This window comes from Penicillium cosmopolitanum (assembly GCF_028827165.1).
Source record: "Penicillium cosmopolitanum strain IBT 29677 chromosome Unknown utg000004l:1.0-4361866.0:1.0-4365735.0, whole genome shotgun sequence".
Taxonomy (NCBI): Eukaryota; Fungi; Ascomycota; class Eurotiomycetes; order Eurotiales; family Aspergillaceae; genus Penicillium; species Penicillium cosmopolitanum.
The window spans coordinates 1,258,603-1,271,314 of NW_026622674.1; the positions used below are offsets into that span (position 1 = coordinate 1,258,603).

At 51.5% G+C, this 12,712-nt stretch overlaps 6 protein-coding genes across 6 annotated transcripts; 2 read left to right on the forward strand and 4 right to left on the reverse strand.

Annotated features, from left to right (window-relative positions):
* Positions 1-179: 179 nt before the first annotated feature.
* pex1 (AAA family ATPase peroxin 1) lies at positions 180-4,021 on the reverse strand (the record flags this gene model as incomplete). Its single annotated transcript, XM_056626536.1, has 4 exons — positions 180-3,424; positions 3,484-3,562; positions 3,622-3,855; positions 3,911-4,021. 4 exons carry the CDS (start codon positions 4,019-4,021, stop codon positions 180-182), a joined length of 3,669 nt encoding a protein of 1,222 aa, XP_056492331.1.
* Positions 4,022-4,389: 368 nt separating this feature from the next.
* On the forward strand, positions 4,390-6,220 carry N7509_001900 (DNA replication licensing factor MCM7; the record flags this gene model as incomplete). The annotated part of the gene is made up of 3 exons (XM_056626537.1): positions 4,390-4,710; positions 4,780-4,913; positions 4,972-6,220. The coding sequence occupies 3 exons, from the start codon at positions 4,390-4,392 to the stop codon at positions 6,218-6,220; spliced, it is 1,704 nt and encodes a 567-aa protein (XP_056492332.1).
* A 64-nt stretch (positions 6,221-6,284) lies between these two features.
* N7509_001901 (DNA replication licensing factor MCM7) lies at positions 6,285-7,017 on the forward strand (the record flags this gene model as incomplete). The annotated part of the gene is made up of 2 exons (XM_056626538.1): positions 6,285-6,890; positions 6,949-7,017. The coding sequence occupies 2 exons, from the start codon at positions 6,285-6,287 to the stop codon at positions 7,015-7,017; spliced, it is 675 nt and encodes a 224-aa protein (XP_056492333.1).
* Positions 7,018-7,463: 446 nt separating this feature from the next.
* On the reverse strand, positions 7,464-7,817 carry N7509_001902 (putative adhesin; the record flags this gene model as incomplete). The annotated part of the gene is made up of 1 exon (XM_056626539.1): positions 7,464-7,817. The coding sequence occupies one exon, from the start codon at positions 7,815-7,817 to the stop codon at positions 7,464-7,466; it is 354 nt and encodes a 117-aa protein (XP_056492334.1).
* A 1,513-nt stretch (positions 7,818-9,330) lies between these two features.
* Positions 9,331-10,737, reverse strand: N7509_001903 (ATP-dependent (S)-NAD(P)H-hydrate dehydratase; the record flags this gene model as incomplete). Its single annotated transcript, XM_056626540.1, has 7 exons — positions 9,331-9,617; positions 9,671-10,211; positions 10,264-10,296; positions 10,352-10,362; positions 10,419-10,465; positions 10,516-10,555; positions 10,644-10,737. The coding sequence occupies 7 exons, from the start codon at positions 10,735-10,737 to the stop codon at positions 9,331-9,333; spliced, it is 1,053 nt and encodes a 350-aa protein (XP_056492335.1).
* A 538-nt stretch (positions 10,738-11,275) lies between these two features.
* On the reverse strand, positions 11,276-12,458 carry N7509_001904 (uncharacterized protein; the record flags this gene model as incomplete). The annotated part of the gene is made up of 2 exons (XM_056626541.1): positions 11,276-12,394; positions 12,453-12,458. 2 exons carry the CDS (start codon positions 12,456-12,458, stop codon positions 11,276-11,278), a joined length of 1,125 nt encoding a protein of 374 aa, XP_056492336.1.
* Positions 12,459-12,712: the final 254 nt, after the last annotated feature.

Consider the following 12,712-nt stretch of genomic DNA (forward strand, 5'->3'; position numbering starts at 1 on the left):
CAACTTCCAAAGCAATGCACGACTGGAGGGTGATTGTGCCGAATCAATAAATACAAGAAAGAGCCGGGATACCGGGGAGTAAACATCAAATATGCAAGTGTATATATACAATGTACAGAAAAGCCTCCCTTGAGCAGGATGAATAAAAAGGTAGTAGTAACTTGAACCGATAGCCCAGCTCACATCAGACTCGATCGACCGCCAATCTCATTGGTAGCCTCGCCATTTGGCATTTTACCATCGCGGCCATCGACAAACTCACGATAAATACCCTCGAGGCGTCTGCGCTCAGTTGAACTCAGAGAAGAACGAGTGGTAGCAAGAGAACGCTCAACGTGCTCCCATCGCACGATGATTTCGTCCCGCATTTCATCCGCAGAGGCATCGGCACCGGCACTGGCACCATTGGTAGCCGGGGCAGCAGCAGGACCATTATTGGCTGTTCCATTCTCGATCTGGCGCTGACGACGACGCGAGTTCTTAATTGCCTCTAGTTTTGCCGCGACCACAGCTGGTGACGGCAGGGAGGAAGAACCAGTCGCTTCCTCTTGAGAAGAGTAGAGGAATTGAATGAACGACCTGTTGGAAGCACTTGTCGAAGCATTCTTAGTAGCACTCGATTTTGCGCCGGGCTTTTCATCACTGGCGCGATCGCCAAGTGCGTCGTGGACGGCTTCTAGGTGAGCGTTGTATACAACGGCTTGTAGATCGGCGCCAGAAAGACCCTCTGTCCTTGAAGCGATCTCGTCCAGACGGCCAGCCACCTCCTTGCTCATCTTCAGCTTCGAGCTAACAGCGCTGATAATGTCGACGCGGTCGGCTTGAGAAGGCATGTCACACAGGAGAGACTTGTCCAAACGACCGGGACGGAGAAGAGCAGGGTCAATCAAATCGGGGCGCGATGTGGCGGCTAGAACGTAGACGCCCGAGAGACCTTCAGCACCGTCCATCTGTGTAAGAAGTTGATTGACCACACGATCAGTGACACCGGTGGAGTCGTGGCCACGTTTCGGAGCAATACTGTCAAACTCATCGAAGAAGAGAATACAGGGACGTGCGGCCTGAGCTCTTTCGAAGAGATCGCGAACACTCTTTTCACTAGCACCGATATATTTGTTCAGGATCTCGGGACCCTTAACACTAATGAAGTTCAAGCCACATTCACCTGCCACAGCGCTGGCCAGAAGTGTTTTACCGCAACCAGGAAAGCCGTACAATAGCAGACCGGACCGTAAACGAAGGGGACATTGTGCGAAGATAGGTGCGTACTTTGTAGGGTACTGCAATGTCTCGAGTAAGGTCTTGCGGGTTTCGAATAGACCACCGATCGCTGAGAAGGTGGTTGTCGAAGAGGTGAGAGTAACATTGCGGAGAGACGCTGGAGTAAATCCCTTCAACGCGCTGTCAAAATCCGCGGAACCGAGAGTAATCATCTTGCTTTCGGATGACAGATCCTGAACGGAGCGAATGAGAGCCTCATTACGGGCACGAGCAACCAACAGGACAAGATCACCAGGCATGTAACCATCGGTCTTACCTGCCAGCTCGAGGAAGTCCACATCACGATCCAAGACGAATCCATCGCCACCAGACGAGCTTGGGCGGCTTCCAGGGTTTGAAGGATCCAGCCATGAGTCCTGAGTCGAGGAACTTGTGGTACGCGCATGACCATTGAGGGATTCCGTCGGTTTGTCGTGGCTAGTAAGCTTCTCCAGAACCTTTCGACGCCCCTCCTTGTCGGGGGCACGCATGTTAATGATCTCGCGGACTACATGGCCTCCGATGATCACGTTGTTCAGAGATTCCTTGTCTTGAGCAGTGGCCATCAGAACAACGGAAGAGTTCATTGAGCAATACTCGCGGACCATTGAGCAGATGACTTCACTATTCTGGCGACTGCGACCATTGTCATTTCCGACTTGCATTTCCGTCTCCGCGGGGCACAGTTTATCAAGGTCGTCAAGAATCACTACTGCACGCCCACCAAGACGAGCACACCACGAAGCAGACATGAATAGACGGTTCAGAACCTCCTTGATGTTGGATATTCTGGTCTCGTCCGTGACAAGCTTGCGGCAAGAGAAATATTTTACATTGAACAGATGCTCTTTTCGCAGGCGACTAGCCAGGAGATGCGTGAGTGCGGTCTTTCCAGCTCCGAGACCTCCAGTCAGCAAGATTGACGAGGACTTTGTCATATTGGTAAGTGACTGAGAGATGATCGAATCAATGCCAACCATCAGAGGAATCTCGGTTGGAATAGGATCATCTGAAGGCAGAGAAGATGAATTGATATCGAGTGGCTTGGCAATTTCAGCTTGAACCTCAAGGTTGAGCTTCGCTTCGGAGCCAAGAAGCCAACCAAACATAGTCTTAGTCTCATCGGGGCCGCCCTTCAAGGGAGGATCGAATCGAAGTATAGCGCCGTCGAAAGATGACACTGAGGGGTGGTTCTCAACCTTTGGAAGAATCATTCCATCCGTCAGAGGCCCTGAAAATAGTCCAACATCCGATCCAGTGCTTCCGTAGATAACCTTCAATCGCTCCGCAAGAGCGTCACGGGAAGCCGCGGTGTCAGCACCGAACTTCAGCCCGTCCTTTTTCTTCGATGAATCGGCAATGAATGGATATAGCTTGAGTGTCTTAACAGCAGAGCGATGCAGTTGTGGTGGGGCAGCTTCCACTCGAACAATACCCCCAACTAGATTCTCTGCACCTAGGGCCGTGCACAGAAGAGTTGACATCGCAACATGACTGTTATCTGGAGCATCCTCCCAAGGAAGAAGCTTGGCTACCAACTTTGTTGTTGGAGCTCCCGCTTCGTTGTTCTTTTGCTCTTGTTGAGCTAGTTGCTGCTGTGGATCCACCGGAGGCTTCAGACCGGAAGGCTGGACAATGGATACGCATGCCCAGTTTGCGCCTCGGAGTTCATGGGATACCAAAAGCTCCGGATCAACCCAGACACGGAGACCTTCATCTTCGTCCTCTTCAACTTCCGGCTCGAACATCTCAGATGCCGTGAGGCGATCAACGCCTCTGAGGTATAGAGAACCTCTACTGCTGGATTCAGAGCGGCTGCTCTTGGGACGAACAGTGCTACTAGCACTTCGACCACCGGCGCTCCTCCTGCTGCTACTAGCCGTACTTCGGCTTTCGCCGCGCGGTGACTTAGAGGTCTTTGATCGGACCTTCGGGGCAACTATCACCTCGGCATCGGGGGCGATCTTCGCAAATGGCGATGTAGTTGATGGGGCTGGAGTCAAGGATGTGACGATAATGTTGGCGGTCGATGTGGGGGACAGATGAAGCGCCAATGGGTGCATATGCTCCTCCCCCGCGGCGGCAGCATCATAGGAAGGGTTGGGGAGGGCTCGGATCTGCGACAGGAGATTGAGCTCCAGGAAGGTGGCGTGAAGTTCAATGACTACAACACAATAAGGTCAGCGGGAGGACTTGAGAAAAGCACCTAATACAGAAACATACTCTCCCAGTCCTCTGGAGTCAATGGCTCGATATTGATCGTGTGGGCGACGGGTGGGTCAAGATGTACGAGGAGGCCGACCTGCAAGGAGTTAATTACCCCACACATGAGTTCTGGATTGATATGCCGGAGGTAAATACCTTCTGCCCTTCAGTAAGACCTAGCAGTCGTCCGAAGGTTGTGTCGATCTCGACCGTGGATATCTCTTGTTCTCGAGAGAATCCGCCATCTCGAGCAACGACTGGCGCAAGCTTACGCTTGCTCGGCATGCCTGTCCACCCCAGGAAGCATGATCGCTGCGGCGGTGCCCCAGCCCCATTGGCCTTGCCACTGGCGGATTTGAATTGGAATTCAATGATCACATTTTGGGCAGGCTACAATGACGGAGGATTAGCCGGGAATGCGGTATTGACCGAGGGTGTAACTAACCGTATTGGCATTAACCAGCAAGGAGACGAGTGACGGCGGGAGGTTAACGAGACAATTCTTCAGCGGAACAAGGGCGACTTCGGCAGTAGTGGAGGGCTTCTTGGGCGCCATGATCAAGGCGCAAAGCTATTGTCGCAAGCAGAAGAAGGAGAGAGTGAGGAGTAGAACATCCCCGGACATCCCACTCCACACTCGGTCACTTAGCCTCGGCCCGTGACCATAGAACCTGTCAGGTGACTTATCCACGGCAGACGCCGATCTGAGTCAGCAAGTCTTAGTCAGCCACATACCACAGAGCGCGTCGGAACGCGTCCTTTTCGCGCGCCTGCCTCACCCACGCGTCTCTCAGGCAAGGTTGCCGCCCGCCGCCCGCTAGGGGCTGAGAGAGCTGAGGCTTTCTTCTCGGAAACCCACTCTGCACCACTTTGCGTCTTCACTACTCCAACCTGACTTCGGAGCATCCCACCCCACCATACATCATGGCTTTGCTCCAGTACCAGGCGCCGGTCGACTATGCCGCCCAATTGGATGGCTTCAAGGATTTTCTTCAGCATTTCAAGACCCTCCAGTCATCCTCGGAAGCTGCTGCGACCGAGGCCCTGGAGGATCTGAACATTGACGGAAATCGCACCAGTGACGAATACGATTTTATGGATGATGCTGATGATGATGGAGAGGGAGCCCAGACCCGTGGGGCGAGGAGGCGCCGTGAGCCGAAGCTCAAGTACATGCAGATTCTGCAGGATATCTCCAACCGCGACGCTACAAACATTGTGATTGAGCTTGATGATCTGGATATTGTGAGTGCCAGCCCTTCCATCTGTACCTCTACATCTGTCGCTCGGTCAATTAACCCTCCACTTCTCTAGTACGAGAAATCCCTCCCCGATGAGCAGCAATCATTGAACCTTGTCGGGTCAATCCAGAAAAACACTAAGCGCTATGTCGACGTTTTCTCGCAGGCAGTGGACTCGGTTATGCCGAAGGAGACCAAGGATGTCACGTATGTGCATGCGCGGTGGAACTACAATGAAGTCGCACAGTAAGCTAATTTTCTATAGATTCAAGGATGATGTCTTGGATGTCATCATGTCGCAACGTGATAAGCGCAACGAGACGGTGGAGATGGCGCAGGAGGCCGATATGGATACCGCAGACCCTGCCTCCTTGTTCCCCGCTGAACTCACCCGCCGATACACCCTCAACTTCAAGCCTCTTACTCCCTCCGGCTCCAGTGACGATCGGGCCGGTAAGGCCCTCGCTGTTCGAAATGTGCGCGGCGAGCACCTGGGTAGTCTGATCACTGTGCGCGGTATCACCACTCGTGTCTCCGATGTCAAGCCAGCCGTTGAAATAAATGCCTATACCTGTGACCGCTGCGGCTGTGAAGTTTTCCAGCCTGTCAACACGAAGCAGTTCCTTCCTCTCACCGAGTGCTTGTCCAACGAGTGTAAGACGAACAACTCCAAGGGTCAACTGTTTCTTTCCACCCGAGCCTCCAAGTTTGTTCCCTTCCAGGAGGTCAAGATCCAGGAGATGGCAGACCAAGTGCCTGTTGGCCATATTCCCCGATCTCTTACTATTCACTGCCACGGTGCCCAGACTCGGCAATTGAACCCTGGCGATGTCGTTGACATTGCTGGCATCTTCTTGCCTACACCCTACACTGGCTTCCGCGCCATTCGTGCTGGTCTTCTGACGGACACCTACTTGGAGGCCCAGCACATCACCCAACACAAGAAGTCTTACAACGATATCGGCATGGACAGCCGGACATTGCGCAAGATTGATCAACACATGAAGTCCGGCCAGATGTACGAATACCTGGCGCGATCTATCGCTCCCGAGATTTTCGGACACCTGGACGTGAAGAAAGCACTGCTCTTGCTCCTGATCGGTGGTGTTAGCAAGGAGATGGGTGATGGTATGCACATTCGTGGTGACATAAACATCTGCCTGATGGGTGACCCCGGTGTGGCCAAATCCCAATTGCTCCGTTACATTACCAAGGTTGCCCCTCGCGGCGTGTATACTACTGGTCGTGGTAGCAGTGGTGTCGGTCTCACCGCCGCCGTGATGAGGGACCCTGTCACGGACGAAATGATGCTAGAGGGAGGTGCTCTGGTTCTCGCAGACAACGGTATCTGCTGTATTGATGAGTTCGATAAAATGGAGGACTCCGATCGTACCGCAATTCACGAAGTGATGGAACAACAGACCATTTCGATCTCGAAGGCTGGCATCAACACCACACTGAATGCTCGCACATCGATCCTGGCCGCGGCTAACCCCCCTCTACGGCCGTTATAATCCTCGCATTTCACCTGTTGAGAACATTAACCTCCCCGCTGCTCTCCTCTCTCGTTTCGATGTGATGTTCCTGCTTTTGGACACCCCTACTCCAGAGGGTGACGAGGAGCTTGCCAGCCACGTTACCTATGTCCACATGCACAACAAGCACCCCGAAACCGAAGACTCTGGAGTGATGTTTAGCCCACATGAGGTCCGACAGTATATCGCCAAGGCACGCAGCTTCCGACCTGTTGTGCCTTCCAGCGTCTCTGACTACATGGTCGGCGCATATGTTGCGATGCGCAAGAGACAAAAGAAGGATGAAGCCAACAAGAAGCAATTCTCTCACGTTACCCCTCGTACTCTCCTGGGTATCATTCGTCTCTCGCAAGCATTGGCTCGTCTTCGCTTCAGCGAGGAGGTTGTTCGCGAGGATGTTGACGAGGCTCTGCGTCTCATCGAGGTCAGCAAGGCCTCTCTGTCCAACGATGGCGAATCCGGTGCCGACTACACCCCCAGCAGCAAGATCTACAAGCTGATCGGTAGCCTGCGGGAGAGCGGTGCCGCTGCAATGGGAGATGGTGACGACAGTGAGATGAGTGTCAGACGTATTCGTGAGCGTGTGTTGGCCAAGGGCTTTACCGATGACCAACTTACCACCACCCTCCACGAATATGCCGAACTTGGCGTAAGTCTTTGTCCCCTTCTTTCCCTGTCCCGAAACTTTACTAATGATTGGTTTATAGGTCTGGCTTATCACCGGCGAGGGCTCGCGTCTTATGTTTGTCGAGGGCGACGACGAGATGGTTGCCTAATGAAGATTTCCTCTTACATTCTTTTCTTTCTGTCTTCTCCGATGTTTTATTGCGTGTCTTCAGATGCATCAGTGGAACCGGTTGAGTCTTGGGCGATTGGTGTTCAGGTGTCTTTATGGGGTCGGGAACCGGTTTTTGTACTATGTCTAGTCGATCAAAAGATAATCAAATCCAAATTTAATCTCATTTATCTTTCTTTATCTCGTCTCCTCGTAATTCTCGCATAAAGATAATAGTTGACATAAGGAGTGGTGTGCCATATTCCACTTCAGCTTGGCTGTAAACATCAAATTCACCGGGCATCCCTTCAAGTCATGGGCTACCACTCAGGTAGGGCCAACGACTCGGATCTCATACCCCAGGCATTAAATCTAGCCCTCGCTATCCCCCTCCCCCCTTCTCTGAACTCCAAGGTTCTCCACGTCCCAACCTAGTTGGCCCAGAGCCTAAACCTTGCACTGATTATACAGGTGGACCTCCTTGCACAGGTCGCCCGGAGCGGAGTATGGGTTGTCACACAAGGTGTTACACTGAGTGTTCTCAGGCACGAAGACCAGGAACTCGTAATTCGGCATCGGCAGGCGGAATTGCGAGTGGATATCGTTATTGTTCTTGGAAGCCTTATAACCGGCACGGCAGGCACAGTGGAAGGTGCTTCCAGTATTGATGCACGAGGTGGTGATATCACAGCTGTTTTGGCCCGAAATAGGATTGCAAGTACCGCACTTGGGAGGAGGAGCTGGGTTCGCCAATGCGAAAGTGGTCAAGGTGACCAGCAGGGTAATAAAAGAGAGCTGCATAGCGAATGTGGATTGATGGATTATCAAGCAAAGACTCGGATCTTGTTTTTGTTCTGGAAGGAATTGATTGTAGGAGGCAAAGATGGTGTTGGGGGCTTCTTGCTCCTCTTTATACCCGTTTAATTCTCCTCTGATACTAGGGCAGAGTCGAGGAGTCAGTTGCAGGATTCATAGATGCATAGCCTACCCTGTCCGGACGCCGCCAGGATATCACGAGGTCAGCAGCCCCGGTTTTACTGTGAAAGAAAAAGCACAGATACTGTCAGGTAAAATATCTCATACGATTTCTCTCACCTCCAGATCTATGGTTCCTCTTGATGATCGGATAGGTCGGGGATGTAGAGCCACAACAGCCGACACTGGGTGCGGCGCGAATACGAGGTCTGGAACAAGGTCCACCCAGACACCGCCAACGCTTATCGACCAGGGCTGGGAAAGATGGCTTGCCAGCGCAGAATCAGGATCTTCCTGGGCTCAGACTTTGCCAACTTCAAGCTGCAGCGGCTTGAGTACCTGGTTGCTGTTCGCGGGGCTGCATGTCTTAGTTGGATAGCCCTAATCCGAGTTGGATCGAATTTTTTACTTTTACCCCGGTCTATGTTTAGTCCAGTGTGCGGGGAAAGAACTTGACATGTCGCCGTGGCTATTCCACGCTATTGAACGCCTTCCAATTGTGAGGATTTGGCTTTCGTTTATGGTGACTTTTGGATACTCTTCTAGATATCGTTTGTGGTTTTGTAGGCATTTGTAGGCATGTTCTAGAATAAGTTTGTTGAATACGAAACATGAGTTCTTTTAATAGAAGTTACCAAAAAGCAAACCCTTGGATTCAATAAAACTGAATTTACTCATTTAAAGTTCCAGCTGAAGTCAGTCATCTGCAATCTCGTTATGCGTTTCCAGTTCGGGAATGTCTCTTCGTTCGCGTGGTTGGTCTTGTTTTAAATCCATTGAACTCGATGTCTACAACTCAATGTACTACAGGTTTTATCGTATGACAGCAACTGGTTCTTTCTTCCGGTGTAAGATTCATTGATATTTGCCTATAGTACGTCTCGGCCCTCGGCAAGATGCTGGGCGCCTGACTCTGGGGTTGCCAACGCTGACCGAGGTTATGTGGGGAACTAGACTTTCGATTCAAGATACGCCCGTAGCTCATTCGAACGGGAGGTGGAAGCCTCCTAGAGTGCCGCACCTGAATGCATACTTTCTGTCACTTGCGGGGCGTCTCACTCAGGCTCTTTTCGTGCCACCAGATAGATATTCACCTCAGCGTCTATTCAAGGTCTTTAAATCGAAATGATGCAATATGCAGGTACCATTGGTGATAACATTATTTGAACTAAAGCCCAGGAAACCTGACGATGTGTTGATCAATCAATCAATGGATTACATCGTTCTCTTCATCTCAGAACATAAGTGGAGGCTGTGAGACATGGACTCGGGGTGAAGTCGTATTTACACACAAAACGAAAAAACACCCCACCCAGTCCTATAGGTTGTGCATAGGAGCCTAGAGATGCGTCTTGGAGCCATTGGGCTCTCCAATCAGTCTCAAGAAGCTGCCATGTACCTCGTCGGTCAGGTCACTGGCTTGCATGCTTCGCCCTCTGAGCTCGAAGGCTTTCCGTGAACATTCGCGGGTGATACTACTTCCTGCCCAAGCAGCCAGAAGTAAAGTAGTTGCCGGGGACATACGCTTGTTCTCGGATTCCAGCTCAGCCTGGACATCTTCTTTACTCTGCGCCTCCTTTTCATTGTCCCTTTCTCCTGAGTCCCACAACTTATTGTGGTAAGCCGCTCGCCAGGCAAGCATAGTACCCAACGACCCCGTCAGGGTATCCCCTGTCCACCACTGCGCTTCAGACCTCCTTCAATATTGGAAATAAGGCTTGTGACCCCGTTGGAGATGACATCGTGGGGTCCTTTTTGGAGGATCGTCACTCCACCCAAAGCCCTAGAGAGCTCCTCACAGGCATCTGTCTGCTGGTTGGATTTATCACTATTCTCGTTCTTTGAGATATCTGCTTGGCTGGCCACCTTTATGCCTAAGGCCTTTGCCAAGCGACCGAACTCGACCACGTTCGGCGTCAAAATACAGTCCTTGTAGCCCTTAATGATATTGGGGTCCTCCGTCACGACGAGCAGCCCGTCCGCATCCAGCACGAATGGGATCGATCGTGATCGGGCCTCTTTGATTACTTCTGCAACCACTTGGAGCGTGACTCCGTCGCGACCAAGTCCCGGTCCTATGACCAGAGCATGCAGACGAGAGAGCATACTGATAATAGGACCCGCTAGTGCCGGAGCATCAATTGACTTGGGGTCCTTGACTGTATCCGAACTGGGCAATATCGGATGCACCATAAGATTGGGAGAGTAACTTTTGACAACCTGGAAGCAAACATGAGAAGTAAGATCAATTAAGCTGACATGTCGAACATACCGGTGCCGCCGAGCGTTCACACAGAACATGGCTCTGGAGAGTTGTCAGACTCACGAACGCGTGAACTTAACAGTAATTAGCCACATACCATATCACATCCTAAATACGAGTCAGCTATGAGAACCATGGCGAATGAAAGTTCATTTTGCACATACCTAGCTTTGCAGAGGCAATAGCTGAGAAGTACGGGGCTCCGGTATAGCTGTCATTCAAGTTAGATCACGTCCCCCGAGACAGCAGAGACAGACCTACTCAACACAGCCTCCAATGACCGCCACACGCCCAAGTTGGCCTTTCGAATTATCAGCTATTATCTTCGAAACTCGAAACTCATAGCCACGAGGCTTTTGGACTCTGACTGAATGGATAACAGTACAAACCTTTGTGGAACTTCTCTAGCATCGGCGGCACGATTTTGCGCACCTTGCTGAAGAGAATCTTCGACGAAGTAGATATATGATGAACAGGCTCCATGATTTATATTTGAAGTTGATCAGAAACCAGACAAGAAAGGCGCTCAATGAGGGTTTCCGTGCAAAAATGACGGTTCGGGGATGGGTGATGTCACGCAGAAGGTGGGGCGCGCCGAGAGATTACCGGTTTGGCCGTTGTATGTAGTTTGGTGCCCCGACTTGCACTAGACCCTTCTACAGTACTCTCAATATCACAATTGCAAATTTATGAGACACTCAATTATTAAGAACCGAAAGCAAGTACTGTATTGGTATTTGAAACACAACGCCCGCTATGGATGATATTCAAAGAAACCCCTTGAGGGGCTTACTTTGAAATCATAGGACTTCCCTGTCTATCAACACCAGAACAAAAAAAGGAAGAGAGAAAGAAAGACACAAAACAAGGGAGAAAAAGAGAGACAGGGTAAAGTATAGAACCTGCAAATCAAACAGGAAGAGAAAGCAGAAAACGCTCATGATGCTTAGCAGAACCCCCACCTAGCCAATGAATGACAAAAGTAAGACATAGGAAACACAGATATGCAAGTACACCAAATCTATCGTTTGGTTCGAGATGCGAGCGCAGCCAATTTCTGTTGGCGCTCCAATTTCGCCTTTTTCGCGAGCGTCTCCATCCGTAGCTCGTCTTCGTCGTCCCTTTGGGCAATCTTTAGAGCAGCCTTTTCTTCCAGATTGACATCATCGAATCCAGCTTCCATATCATCAGACGAGTCAGAATAGTAATTGTCGTAGTCATCAGCACCGTAATCACCCTCCTCCTCCTCTTCATCGGTCCCGAGGTATTCATCCCTACGGCGTTTGCCATGTGGTCGGCGATCGTTCGAGGTTCGATTGGTCGGTAGGTTCGCAGTGCCACGGTATGAAACCGGCTCCGGGGTTCGCGATGGTTTGGCTGTGCCCTTATACGAAGGTGCATCAGACTCGACCTTTTTCGAGGCAACTTTCCCCTTGGCCGTTGAGCTGGGTTCAAATCGTTTGGCCCTGCGCTCCGCCTTCTCTTTCTCTTGGGCCTCCAGAAGTCGTCGCTTGCGCTCCACCTTGCTTAATCTCTCTTTGGGAGCTGCTTGGTTTCGGATAATGCCCACTTGAGTCGGTGCTTTACCTTGCGCAGCCTTGGCTGCTTCCATCAAGGCGGCATATGAACCCTTCGGTGGCGCCTTTGCTGGAGCCGCAGGTGTGGTGGCGGCAGCCTTGGCAGGAACGACTTTGGCGGGTGCAGCCCGAGGAGGAGCCGGTTTTGTTGGAACGGGCCTACTCGATGCCAGAGTACCATTCTTAGAGACTGGGTTGGGCGAGGCAGTCTTAGCCTTAAGGCTGGGGGCCGATGCTGATTTGGGAACAGGCGGAGCAGCTTTTGCTGTTCCAGACGAAATCACAGGCCGAACAGCAGGCGATTTAGCGGGAGTTTGAATGCTAGGTCTGGAAGGGCGTGGGAGCTGGTCATCGGCTTTGCGCTTGGTGCCTCCGTTGAAATTTCCACCCGTGACTTCGTTTGATGGTGCTGGTCGAGATGGTGCTGGTCGAGGAAGGTTGGGAAGATTACGGTCTTCCTTCTTCGGAATGGAGGATGAAGCTGACGGTACAGGTGGCTGAGAGAGCGGGGATTGGGGAGGTCTGGTCGTCGGCCCGAGGGACGAGAGAACAGAGTCGAGGAACTGATCAAGATGTCAGAGAAGAGAGGATAAGAGAAAAACAGGGAAAGTATAGACATACACTCATCTTGAATTAGGGAATGGGACCAAAGGAGATAATCTTCGTATTCAAAAGAAACAATATGAGAAAGAGAAACCGTTTACCGTCGATGGTTGGTTCGACCGGGCAGCTTCATGACTCCGAACGCGATCTTATATGATGAACCACACTCCGCAGGGTGGCCGGATGATCGCTCGAGGGCGAAGTGAAGGAATACGTTGAACAAAGGGAGTCGTCCGCCAGCAGACCCAACCGGTGAATCGAGACGAGGTAGGCACGGC